Source organism: Bos indicus, chromosome 9, assembly GCF_029378745.1.
Source record: "Bos indicus isolate NIAB-ARS_2022 breed Sahiwal x Tharparkar chromosome 9, NIAB-ARS_B.indTharparkar_mat_pri_1.0, whole genome shotgun sequence".
Classification (NCBI taxonomy): domain Eukaryota; kingdom Metazoa; phylum Chordata; class Mammalia; order Artiodactyla; family Bovidae; genus Bos; species Bos indicus.
In genome coordinates, this window is record NC_091768.1 from 81,977,274 (window position 1) to 81,989,769 (window position 12,496).

At 40.6% G+C, this 12,496-nt stretch overlaps 1 protein-coding gene across 10 annotated transcripts in view; it reads left to right on the forward strand.

Annotated features, from left to right (window-relative positions):
- UTRN (utrophin) overlaps nucleotides 1-12,496 on the forward strand; it is a 557,788-nt gene that overhangs the window by 172,582 nt on the left and 372,710 nt on the right. For all 10 annotated transcript variants that reach the window (XM_070795583.1, XM_070795587.1, XM_070795585.1 and 7 more), the window contains one exon: nucleotides 435-647. In XM_070795583.1, coding sequence (XP_070651684.1) covers nucleotides 435-647 — 213 coding nt within the window. The remainder of the gene's footprint in view (nucleotides 1-434; nucleotides 648-12,496) is intronic.

A 12,496-nucleotide genomic window follows, 5' to 3' on the forward strand; every position in this document is an offset into this window, starting at 1 on the left:
GCCAACCCAATATATGGTCTTGAAACCACACACAACTTATATAGGGAAAGCTATGACTTTTTTGATTATACTTACTGGTTTTTCATGGGACTTCCCTGGTGTTTCAGTGGTAAAGAATCTGCCAGCAATGCAGGAGATGCAGCAGATGTGGATTTGATCCCCCAATCTGGAAGATCCTTTGGAGGAGGGAATGACAGGTCACTCCAGTATTCTTGCCTGGGAAACCCATGGCCACAAAGATTCAGTCCGTGGGGTCTCAAAGAGTTGGACATGACTGAAGCGACTGGGCACATTCTTTTTTCATGAGTTTTTCACAATTCTTTTTTGATCAAATTCTCTTTAAAAAGTGATTTTGACTGTTTATAACCATTATTATTGAATATCTTCACAGATAGATTATATGAGTATTTTTAATCTTGAACTCTGTTTTCCAGGCTCTTGATGAAATCCTGGTGAATCAAAAACCTACCTTACATAAACTTGCAGAAGAAACAAAGGCTTTGGAGAAAAATGTTTCTCCAGATATAGAAAAAACATATAAACAAGAATTTGATGATGTTCAAGGAAAGTGGAACAAACTGAAGGTCAAGGTTTCCAAAGATCTGCATTTGCTTGAAGAAATTACCCCCAAACTCAGAACTTTTGAGGTAAATCTAAAGGCCACTAGGGCGTTTAGTTTATTACAGAGTAAAGTAGTAATTGTTAGTAAATATCTATTATTTGAGCAGTTTGCATTCTTTCTGGTCCCATGTTTGTTAATGTACTTAAGATGGGATATAAAATTCCAACCAAAGACATACTTTTAGTGGTGCTGGAAAACACATGTATCTCCTTTTGCCTGGCAAAAAGGTTTATTGGTAGCAGTAAACTGGACCTTGCAGATAAGAGAAAATTGCTTAAAATTGTTAAAATAATGTTTCAGAGATGAGCCCGCATGAAATAGCTGGTGGTTAGATTGCAGTGGAGACTCGGTTAGAGTGGTAGAAGTTGCCTGGATAGTAGCAGATAGCTGAGTTCTTGAAGCTGATCCGTTAAGATTTCAGACATTTTTAGACCTTTGAAAAACCTGAACTAGGCTACTAACAACCAGTATCAGATTGGGAAAGCAGGTGATTTGAGGGACATGAAAATTCGGCAAAGTGAAAGTGAAAGCCGACTCTTTGCTACCTCATGAACTATACAGTCCATGGAATTCTCCAGACCAGAATATTGGAGTGGGTAGCCTTCTCCAGGGGATCTTCCCAACCCAGGGATCGAACCCAGGTCTCCTGCATTGCACGCGGATTCTTTGCCAGATGAGTTGCAAGGGAAGCCCAAGAATACTGGAGTGGGTAGCCTATCCACTCAGCAGGGGATCTTCCTGAACCAGGAATCAAACAGGAGTCTCCTGCATTGCAGGTGGATTCTTTACCAACCGAGGTATTCAGAAACAAGATCCTTTGTTCCATCTGAAAATGTTGGCAGATAGAAAGTTCCAGAGGAAAGTATAATGTGAGGATATAAGGAGAAACTGGTCAAGGTCCATGTCAGATGGGACAGTCAGGATTTAAAGTTTCACCTGCAAGGAGGATGAAGAAGGGAAGTAATGAAGGTCGGGTAGGGAAGGATGAACCTCTCTACCTTCTCACCTTGTAGGCAAGGTTGGGATGAAGGATGACCTGATTACACTCTCTTTGTAGCCCACTCCTTGCTTCCTTTGTGGCTCAGCTGGTAAAGAATCTGTCTATAATGCAGGAGACCTGGGTTCGATCTCTGGGTTGGGAAGATCCCCTGGAGAAGGGAAAGGCTACCCGCTCCAGTATTCTTGCCTGGAGAATTCCATGGACTATATAGTCTATGGGGTCATGAAAAGTAGGACACAACAGAGGGATTTTCACTTTCACTTTTAGTGCCTCTTTACCTCGGTCTTTTGTGGTTTATTTTCTCTACTGATGTATCCAAGGTATACTTCTCATATAGTGCCTGGCACAGAGAAGACACGCAGTGATATTTTTCAGTGAATGAAATGAGATTAGTAATAGGAGATTTAGATGTGCACATATATATATATATATATATATATATATATATACTTAGAGTTTTTTTATACATATACTTATATATATGAGAATTTTTATAAAAGTTGTTTCAAAGAAAGTGGAAATATTGAAATGAAGACAAAACTTATGAAAATGATGTTTTAAAAATTAGAATCAGAGCATGTGGTAGAAGCTGGTAGGCGATATAGTCTAGGGCAGGATCCAGGAAGATGAGCAAGAGAGGGGATCACTGAAATATGAGGGAAGCTGTTTGACACAGAAACTAATGGACAGATAGATCCAAGGCATGACAGGAGAATAAGGATGGCAGGGGCTCTGTGTGTGTATGGTCGTAGTGGAAGGAATTAGTTTTCTTGAAGTGTAAGCTGTAGTTCTACACTGAGATCTCATTCGAACAATCCATTAATTTTGAAGAGGAGTGTGTTTTTCTGTAGTTCAGTGTTTTTGGCTTATTTAAATTTGTGAGTGGATCCACTTCCCTTTGTGTGTGTGTGGGTGTGCATGTTAGTTGCTCAGTAGTGTTAGACTCTTGGCGAACCTCATCGCAGCCCTCCAGTCTCCTCTGTCCGTGCAATTCTCCAAGCAAGGATACTAGAGTGGGTAGCCATTCCTTTCTCCAGGAGATCTTCCAGAACCAGGGATTGAACCCAGGTACCTGCTTTGCAGGCAGATTCTTTCCTGTCTGAGCCACCAGTCTTCAATTGTCATTCTTTCCAATATTAAAAACCACAATTACTCTTATTTGTGATTTTAAATTTTTGTTATGTTCCAAGTATTGGATTATCAGTGGTTCTCAACCATGGGTAAATTTCCCCCCAGAAGGACATGTTTTTAACGTTTGGAGACATTTTTTGTTATCACAACTATAGGGAAAGGGTAGGTTCTGTTGGCAACTTAGTGGGTAGAGGCCATGGTTACAGCTGATGCACAGGACAGCCCACACAACAGAAGAATTTTCTGGTCCAGATGTCATCAGGGCCAAGGTTGAGCAATGCTGGTTAAAGTATTTCCTATCTTTTCAAAAGATCATTGCTTTATTTTCATAAATTCTGAGATGTAGTTAGGAAAATTTACAGGTGAAGATTAACCCAAGGGTTAATCTCTTCTGACTTCCTGATGTGTTATTTTCAGTTCAGTTTAGTTCAGTTGCTCAGTCGTGTCCGACTCTTTGCGACCCCATGAATCGCAGCACACCAGGCCTCCCTGTCCATCACCAACTCCCGGAGTTCACCCAGACTCACGTCCATCAAATCAGTGATGCCATCCAGCCATCTCATCCTCTGTCGTCCCCTTCTCCTCCTGCCCCCAATCCCTCCCAGCATCAGAGTCTTTTCCAATGAGTCAACTCTTCGCATGAGGTGGCCAAAGTACTGGAGTTTCAGTTTTAGCATCAGTCCTTCCGAAGAACACCCAGGGCTAATCTCCTTTAGAAGGGACTGGTTGGATTTCCTTGCAGTCCAAGGGACTCTCAAGAGTCTTCTCCAACACCACAGTTCAAAAGCATCAATTCTTTGGCGCTCAGCCTTCTTCACAGTCCATCTCTCACATCCATACATGACCACTGGAAAAACCATAGCCTTGACTAGACGGACCTTTGTTGGCAAAGTAATGTCTCGCTTTTCAATATGCTATCTAGGTTGGTCATAACGTTCCTTCCAAGGAGTAAGCGTCTTTTAATTTCATGGCTGCAATCACCATCTGCAGTGATTTTGGAGCCCCCCAAAAATAAATTCTGACACTATTTCCACTGTTTCCCCATCTATTTCCCATGAAGTGATGGGACCAGATGCCATGATCTTAGTTTTCTGAATGTTGAGCTTTAAGCCAACTTTTTCACTCTCCACTTTCACTTTCACCAAGAGGCTTTTTAGTTCCTCTTCACTTTCTGCCATAAGGGTGGTATCATGTGCATTTCTGAGGTTATTGATATTTCTCCTGGCAATCTTGATTCCAGCTTGTGTTTCTTCCAGTCCAGCGTTTCTCATGATGTACTCTGCATAGAAGTTAAATAAACAGGGTGACAATATACAGCCTTGATGAACTCCTTTTCCTATTTGGAACCAGTCTGTTGTTGTTATTTTAGGGTTAGCTAAATGCATGCCAATATTTTAATATGGAATTTAAAGTGAATAAGTATTCCTCCAGAAAACAAAAGAGAGTTCTAGAATTCTGTCATTGCAAATCCAGGCCAAATGGAGCATATGCCAACTTTTCTTTTTCTTAAGTTGTTCAGTTGTGTCTGACTCTTTGTGACCCCATGGACTGCAGCCTGCCAGGCTCCTCTATCCATGGAATTCTCCAGGCAAGAATACTGGAGTGAGTAGCCCTTCCTTTCTCCAGGGGATCTTCTCAACATAGGGATTGAACCCAGGTCTCCTGCATTGCAAGCAAATTCTTTACGGTCTGAGCCACCAGGGAAGCCCAGTTGGAGCATACGCCAACTTTATTTCCACTAAAAATGTCTCACTCACTTCAAGCACATGTGTCTGGATACTTAGATTTTTTGGTTGTTTTGTGTTACATTAACAGATTTTAATGTGAATTACAAATTTTTAATTTACTTTTTGTGTCCTAACTGTAAGACTGTTGGCGATGTCTGTATTCCCTAGACATGCAGCTTCTTTATTGAAATATATGTTTCTTCAGTTCTAAAAAACATTTTGCTCCTATATTTGCTTTGAATGAATTGCTTGTTATTTAACTACTCACAATTCACTTAGGAAAACTTTTGCTTTTTCCCTAAAGATAATTGCAATAAATATTCACTTGTAGATTAAAGTTGTTTTTCCTTTTTTACTGACCTGGTGTCTTTTTCTAGGCATTCAAGTTCTATTTTGTCTTTAAGGCGTGAAGTACTCTAGGTTTTCTATTCACTGCCAATTTATGATGATGTTTCTTAGGAACAAAGTGGTTGACTTGTTTATTTTTCAAATGCATTTTGAACTGTGTAAGAAATACATACATACTGCTCATTGAAGACATTGAGTAATAGAGACGGAGAATGAGCATTGAGAAGTTCCCTTTCTTTCCCAATGAGCTTCCCTGGTGGCTCAAATGGTAAAGAATCTGCCTGCAATGCAGGAGATCCAGGTTCAACCCCTGGGTTGGGATCTCCTGCAGAAGGAATTGGCAACCCACTTCAGGACTCTTGTGTGAAGAATTCCGTGGACAGAAAAGCCTGGCAGGCTACAGTTCATGGGTTTGCAAAGAGTTGGATGTGACTGAGTGACCAGCTTTCACTTTTCTTCCCCAATACCATTTCCTTTCCTGGGAGCAGTGAACAGTAACAGCGATCCTTGCTGGAGATAAACATACTCAAAGTAAGAAAGAAAAGTTCATGAATATGACTAATTCTAATCATTTTCCCCCTTACTAACAGAACCAAGTGATACTGGGACTCCATGAGGGACTGCATTGATACTCCCAGTATTACTTGTATCTCAGTATCACGTCTATTTAAATAGATGGTATACAAATGCATGAATATGGATTAGAGTATCAATTTCACTACTCAAAATAGTAATGCTTTTTATTGACACAGCACATTTAAACTTTGAGAGTATTTTCAAAGCTGTGTACTTATAGTTTCCCTACCATCCCTTCAATACTTGTAAGGTGATCTTGGTATCTTTTTATGTGCCAATTTTAGTTTTCTGTTATTTGTTGGCAAATAGTGTTTTTCTTACATGCCTGCCTTTCACATATCTACATGGCTGGTTTATTTTATATAGATAGTGGTGGGGCCAGCATTGTTATTCACAGTGTCATGTTCAAATATGTTTGTAAATTCTTTAAATCTATTTTTTGCCAAATTAATGATCTCAATTCTTGTACTTAAAATGTAGACTGGTGCTTTAAAAAAACTCTCACAGAAAGTCCTACCACTCTTTCCAGGCAGCAAAATATTTTAAAACATATAAAAAGTTTTACTATTGATTTTACTGACATGAGTTTCTTATGAATTATGGGGATTAAATGTTATAAAGTCCTAAGACACTGCTATCACCAGCAGTAATATCTTTGAGTTCAGGGGCTGCAAGTGTATTTCCTATGGTTTCCTTCATCCTGTTCAAGATCCCCTGTAGCATGTCATGGGCCTCCCAAGTGGCGCTAGTGGTAAAGAACCCGCCTGCCAATACAGGTGACTTAAGAGATGTGGGTTTGATCCCTGGGTCAGGAAGATCCCCTGGAGGAAGGGATGGCAGCCCACTCCAGTATTCTTGCCTGGGAAATCCCATGGACAGAGGGGCCTTGTGGCTACAGTCCATAGAGTCCCACAGGGCTGGACACAGCACCTCCAAGTCATGAAACTGTCCTCAAGGCCCACACAAACTCTCATATTTACCACCCTCCTCTTTGCACCTTCTCTTTTGCCCCTTCTGTTCGGAGACTGTTCTGTAACCTGATGCCCCGATAATCCCACTACCGTTTAAATCTGACTCCTGCTTGCAGCCTCTTCTCTCTTGGATTCACTGTCGCACTAATACCAGAATTGTGTTTCTGGAAAGCGTCTGGTTGTCTTTGCCACGATAATACAAAGTGCTCTCAAGCATCTCATATCTCCTGCCCTCTCCTTGCTCTCGAGCCCTGCCTGCATCTTCTCCTGTGAGCTGTGTCGGGTGGGGAGACGGTGTAGTGGGTCACAAAGAACACAGCGGACGATTGCCCTTTTCCGGAAAAGTCACTTACTTGCTAGGAATTTACAGCCTCCTTTTCTCGGTTCATCCTTAAAGAAGATGCTACTATGGGCAGTCTTTGGTCTTATTCACCATCACACTCACAGCTAATTATTCCTTCCTCCACTACATGTTGTTTACACCTTCACAATTACCCAATCTCAGGCCACCTTTTATTAAGGCTGATACCTGTATGTCTGTCCTTTGCCACGGCGTCAGCTCTTTGAGCATAGAAACCTTGTCTGGCATGTAGCAGGCAAGTGGATGTGAACGGCTCTGCTTTGCAGGTGCCTGCAGGCATAATACGCGTTCATACCTCTCTAGTGAGGTTGGATCTGTTATAAAGTCTAAATGCCTGGGTGTCCTTGGCAGGACACCTGTGTAGTCACACCCTCCCTTCAACTGATGGAAAAAGATGCACACTGCACACTCTGTGTGTTCTCACCCGGAGTGCAGAAGGGAACGTGCTGGAGCTCCGAAACAAGAGAACCGGGTTTAGAAATTACTCTGGAACACATTTCAGGGTGAAAACCGGATGGTAAACGTTTTCTAAAAGTAATGTGCTGTGTAACTGATTTAATTCTTTCTAGGTAACACGTAACTGATAGAATGATCTCATAGGGGTTTTTTTTCTTCTCCTCATTGTGAATGCGTTTTACTGCAATCCAGGAAATACTGGTGCTTTTTGGATCTTAAAGTTAAGAATTCCATTGGTTTCAGATTAATAAATGCAGTAGCAGTGTCACTGCTGGCCTTCTCTACTAAGTGAGGGAGCACCAAGAGTGTTTTGAGGTTAATGAATATAAATCAAAGAAAACAGAAACATACTGCCCTAAGTTGCTGTTTTAAATTTGGTTTCACAACTCTTCTTGCCTATGGCTTGGGTTAGATATTGGCTCTTTAAAAAGCTGTGGACGTTCCAACAGATGGGGGAGGAACAAGATAAAATGCCAAGAATTTCACTGTAAATAAAATCTTGGGTGGTAGTTGTGTACCTTGGAATCTTACTGTCGTCTGTCCAGAGAGACCAGGCTTCAGATTTCCTCCATCCCTGGTTCAGGGGCTGGGGTGTGGGAGATGGACATGTAGGCTTAATGGAATTGTTTTTATGACCTCACATTCCTCTTCTGTGACCCAGCAGCAGGTGTTGCTCAGCCAAAGTGCTTACAGATCAGTGCTTTTGAGCCGTGGTGGTCAGTGCAGCATTTTGACCCCTTCAAACTGGAGTATTTGATACTTTGGTTTTCATAACTTCCGCATTAGTCATTTTATATTTCACTGAGAATTTATGAGTATAAATAGGAATGAGAAATGGTTACCTTCGATTAGTGTTTATAGTGTGTTTCTGCATGTGAAATAATAACATTCAGTTTAGAAATTTACTAGGATTTAAACAATTTTTTTTGTTATGCTTTAAAGAACTGAAGTCCCTCCAATGAAGAGAGAACATTAGAAATTGCCCCGTTTAAGTATCTCTCTTTATCTCTATTTATCTATTCCTATATTCATTCTGCAAGTGGATGGAGATGGTAAAAAAAAATTAAATACACATTAGTGTACATTAGAAACTCATAAAGGCATCAGCTGAGTGATTGTTAAATGGACAGAGAAACACTGTTCATTTGAGCGTTTTCACTTTCTTTGTAACCTCTTATCTGTACAGTTCACTTAAAGATGAGCAGATTTCGGTGTTTTTTAAAAGCACAGGAAACATCTGCTACAAGTGGACTAAGACAGTTATTTTTCTTCTAGGGAAAGAGGAGATATTGGAAGGCTTCTCCATCTTTCAGGTTTAGCTGCACACAAGTCGCTGCTGTAGTGATCTTAGTGACGTCATAACCTTTCCCACACAGTACAGCCACCGGGTAGAGAGGCCTTGTGCAGCTGCTGTTATCAGGCCCCTTTCTTTTGGGCCTTTTCTCATGTACTTGGGTTCCTTCTGCTGAGCTGAATTCAGCCAGGTCTGGTGAGAAAGATCATAAAGCAGCAGCCCTTTCACACAGTCACTTTGAGCAGTTATAGGATGGAGCCAGCATTGATGTTGACAGCATTTGAGCTCTTTACACTGCTGCTTATGCAAATATGTCCTCACTCTTGCTGCTGGTTCTGCCAAGTGTCTGTTGGGAACAGACACCAGAACCCAAAGGGGTAATTCTATTGTGGGCTTAACCTTGGTAATAAGGCGCTTGATTTTGTAGGTCTGAGTAATAATAGCTACCGTTTACTGCAAACCTACTCTGTACCAGAGCCAATCTAAACCATCTCTGTTTTTCAGTATAGTCAGGCAAAGTAGTTGTTATTATTCCTGTTTTATAGGTGAGCTATGGAAGCTCCCAGAAGAGAAACTGAGAAGTTTCTCAAGGTCTCGTGGCTGGTTAGGTGCTGAGCTAGGTAGTCAGACCTTGGTCTTTTCTTTTCAAAGGTCATACTGCCTTAGAACTGAGCATGGTCAGGATTACCTGCAGGACTTTTAGTAGTGAAAACAGCTTTCGGATTCCTCTCTGTTCCCTTTGTTATCACTGGGATGATCCATTGGTCTCCATGGGTTGTTGGTGTCTGTTGCTTCCCTCTTCCTTTTTTCTCATGTTTAACTGTACAAGGGGGCTTCTCAGGTGGCTCAGTGGTAAAGAATCTGCATGCCAATGCAGGAGCCACAGGAGATGCTGGTTTGTCCCTGGGTCAGGAAGATCTGCTGGAGAAGGGCATGGTAACCCACTCCAGTATTCTTGCTTGGAGAATAATACCATGGACAGAGGAGCTTGGCGGACTGAAGTCTGTGGGATCTCAAAGAGTCCTACACGACTGAGTGACTGAGCATGCACACATGTAACTGTAAGAAGAGGAATGGGTGTGTGCATGTGAATTGTGTGTGCTTACCAAGGGTCTGTGTGTATCTGAAGGAGGGAGAGAAGAAAGAGGTTGATGGCACAGGACTTCCCTTTCTGTACCAATGGCAGGGATCACTCAGGCTGCTCACTTCAGTCAAGGCTGATTGTGGTTAAAACCTCCATATAAATTTCAAAAATTCTTGGCCCGGGAGACTGTCAATTTTCCTTACTCCAAACTCGATTTAATGAATTGCCCAGTTACACAGCTGTAATGCTGCCTTGAATTCTTAAAAAGTTCAGACTAGAGATTAACAGTGCAAAAAGTGGTAACAAATTAAGTGAACAGTTTAAAAAGGCCCTCATGAACTCTATAGATGTATTTATACTTTCCTTTTGCAGTTTTTATCTTTTGCACACCCCACCCTACCCTGCCCTGACTATATCTTCCTAAGCAGTCTTCTTGGATAAGACCCATGAATGCTGAAGCCAGCCCAAAAGAAGAGAGATGTCACCGATTGAAAATATTATCAGAGTAGCATGGATGTATGAGAAGAGTGACAGAAACAGGCTAAAGAGCAGAGGGAAAGGAAGCTTGGGGAAAGAGCTCAGTGTGACTGAAAGGGCTTTCAAAGCTGTGCTTGGGACAAGGAGAATGAGAAATGCTTGCTCCGGGTGGTATAATATGAATAGAGGAGACAGAAAGGCTCGGCCACATAAGCCCTCTTTGCTTCCCATCTTCATCAGAGAATGACCTTGCAAGCTGGAAAGTGGAGAATGGTCATTACTGAGAGTGCATTAGAGCCTGAATTATGAGTTAGATGGAAAAACCACGCAGTCCTTCTGATGCCTAAATCTACATCCCCAGTAATGTGCTGTTTTACCCATGATCTCAAGGTCGCATTATGCGACTTGTGAGGAAATTACCAGGACAATGGAGATGGGTGAATGTCTTAAATAAGGGGGAGATGAGTGAATGTCCTAAATAAGGGGGAACATTCTTTTCTAGAAGCTAAGGACCTGCACTAAGCTTGATGTCAATTCCTGGCAAAGCTGTAGATAAATGATTGACCAGAGACCTTACCTGTGCTTAGGAAAGAGTGTGGTGGTCCCCAGGAATCAGCATGGATACCACTCAGAAGCCTTGTCCAGACCTCATTTCTTTAAGTACTGCTTTCTTTTATTTATTTTTTGGAGGAGGATACTAGATTATTAGATATACAGATTCATAGTCTCACATTTCATGTGTGCTCATTTAGCTTAAATAGTGCTCACAGACTATCATTATGGGTAAAGCTTCATTTCAGTAAAGTATTTGGGAACATCCCTTAAAACCTAAGTGGAATGCTACTTAGATGCTATCCCATGTTTTGAAAACTAAGCCGAGAAGTTTGTTGGCTAATGAACGAGGTGATGTGCTCATGGGGGGATGCTCAGGAAGGCACTGTAACTGGCCTTATTTTTCACCTGGGAAAGAACCCCCAAACCCAACCAAACAACAACAACAAAAAACCCAAGCCAACAGAAGAACAATGCCTCACTGTCAGATTGCAGATAAGAGAAAGCTGGGAAGAGCAGCTGATAAGAAAGTGGAGAGACTAAAAATTCAAATCATTCTGTTGGCTTTTTATTATTTTATTACTAAGTAGTATTGTTAAATATTGTTGATATTTGTAAATTTCAAGTTCTGAATTTATTACAGAAATTAATTAAACAATATAGGGTAGGGAAAATATCCTTTTGAGGTCATTATGGAAATTTTGGAGTTTTAGCTAACCATAATATTATGAATAATATATATCTATAAAAATTTTTGTAAAGGAAACAAAATGCAACTCTACAATAAGAAAAATAAAACAAAAAAAATTTAGATGACATTTTCTGAATTTACTAACTATAACTGAAATACCACTTAGGTTCCCTCTTTGTCATTCATTCCAGTATTTTAAGGATGAGAGTAATTGGTTCTTTATGGCATACTTAAATATGTTAAAAAGTTGATGTAATTACCAGAGCATGTTGATCAGGGTGTTGAGAACAGTATCTGAGTATCATGTTCCAGAGACATTACAGCATGAATTATGAGTTTATAACCACTAAAAAACTAAGGGAAGACATAGTGGCTGCTTTCCAGCCTGAAGGTTATTTTTGAATAAGATAGTTAATTTATCTCCATTCCTGGAGAGGAGGGAGGAACAAGAAACAAATAATTGAGGAAGGTACAAGGAAAGGAACAAGTCGTACTGACCAGTGATGAATGGGCACCTGGAAAGAAATGACCGTCACTTTAATGTAGTTTTGGAGCTGAAGTTGGACCTAGTTATTTGCATTCTTTAAGGTCCAGTTCCAATGTTACTACGTCTCTGAAGTCTCATTCTTTCTGCAAAATGTTTGCTTTCTCATTTCCCCAGCACCACACGCAGGAACTGGATAACAGTGAGTGCTTAGTAAGTGCTGGATGAAGGCATGGTGCTGGGTAGTGGACCATACGGGGTTCTTAGATAACAAAGCACCAGTAACAGAACTAAGAGCAGTCTACTGGACTCCCTCCACTGTGCTGTTTTTCAAATCCTGCTTTGAATAGATAACTTAAGGAGAAAATAGTGCTAAATTATATAAGAAAGAGATTTTTTAAAGCTGATTATACCTAGAAAAGCATTTCTCCCTTTAATTTGAATTTTTAATCTTAGATATAGCTCATTATTAAGCAAGATAGCTTTGTTCACTGGAGGACATTTTGAAATTTTTAGAATGATCACCAAGATATCATCTCATGAGGATTTTAGGCGACAATGAAGGAAATAATTATTTTCAATGTTGGAAGTTTTTTTTTTTAAAGAAAATAAATGAAAATGATGCTATCAAAGTTTTGAAAAGTTGCCTTTTCTCCTGTAGCAGTAGATCTTGAGATGTAGTAGGTTGAATGTCACTGAGTAATATCCCCCTTTGTTATTGT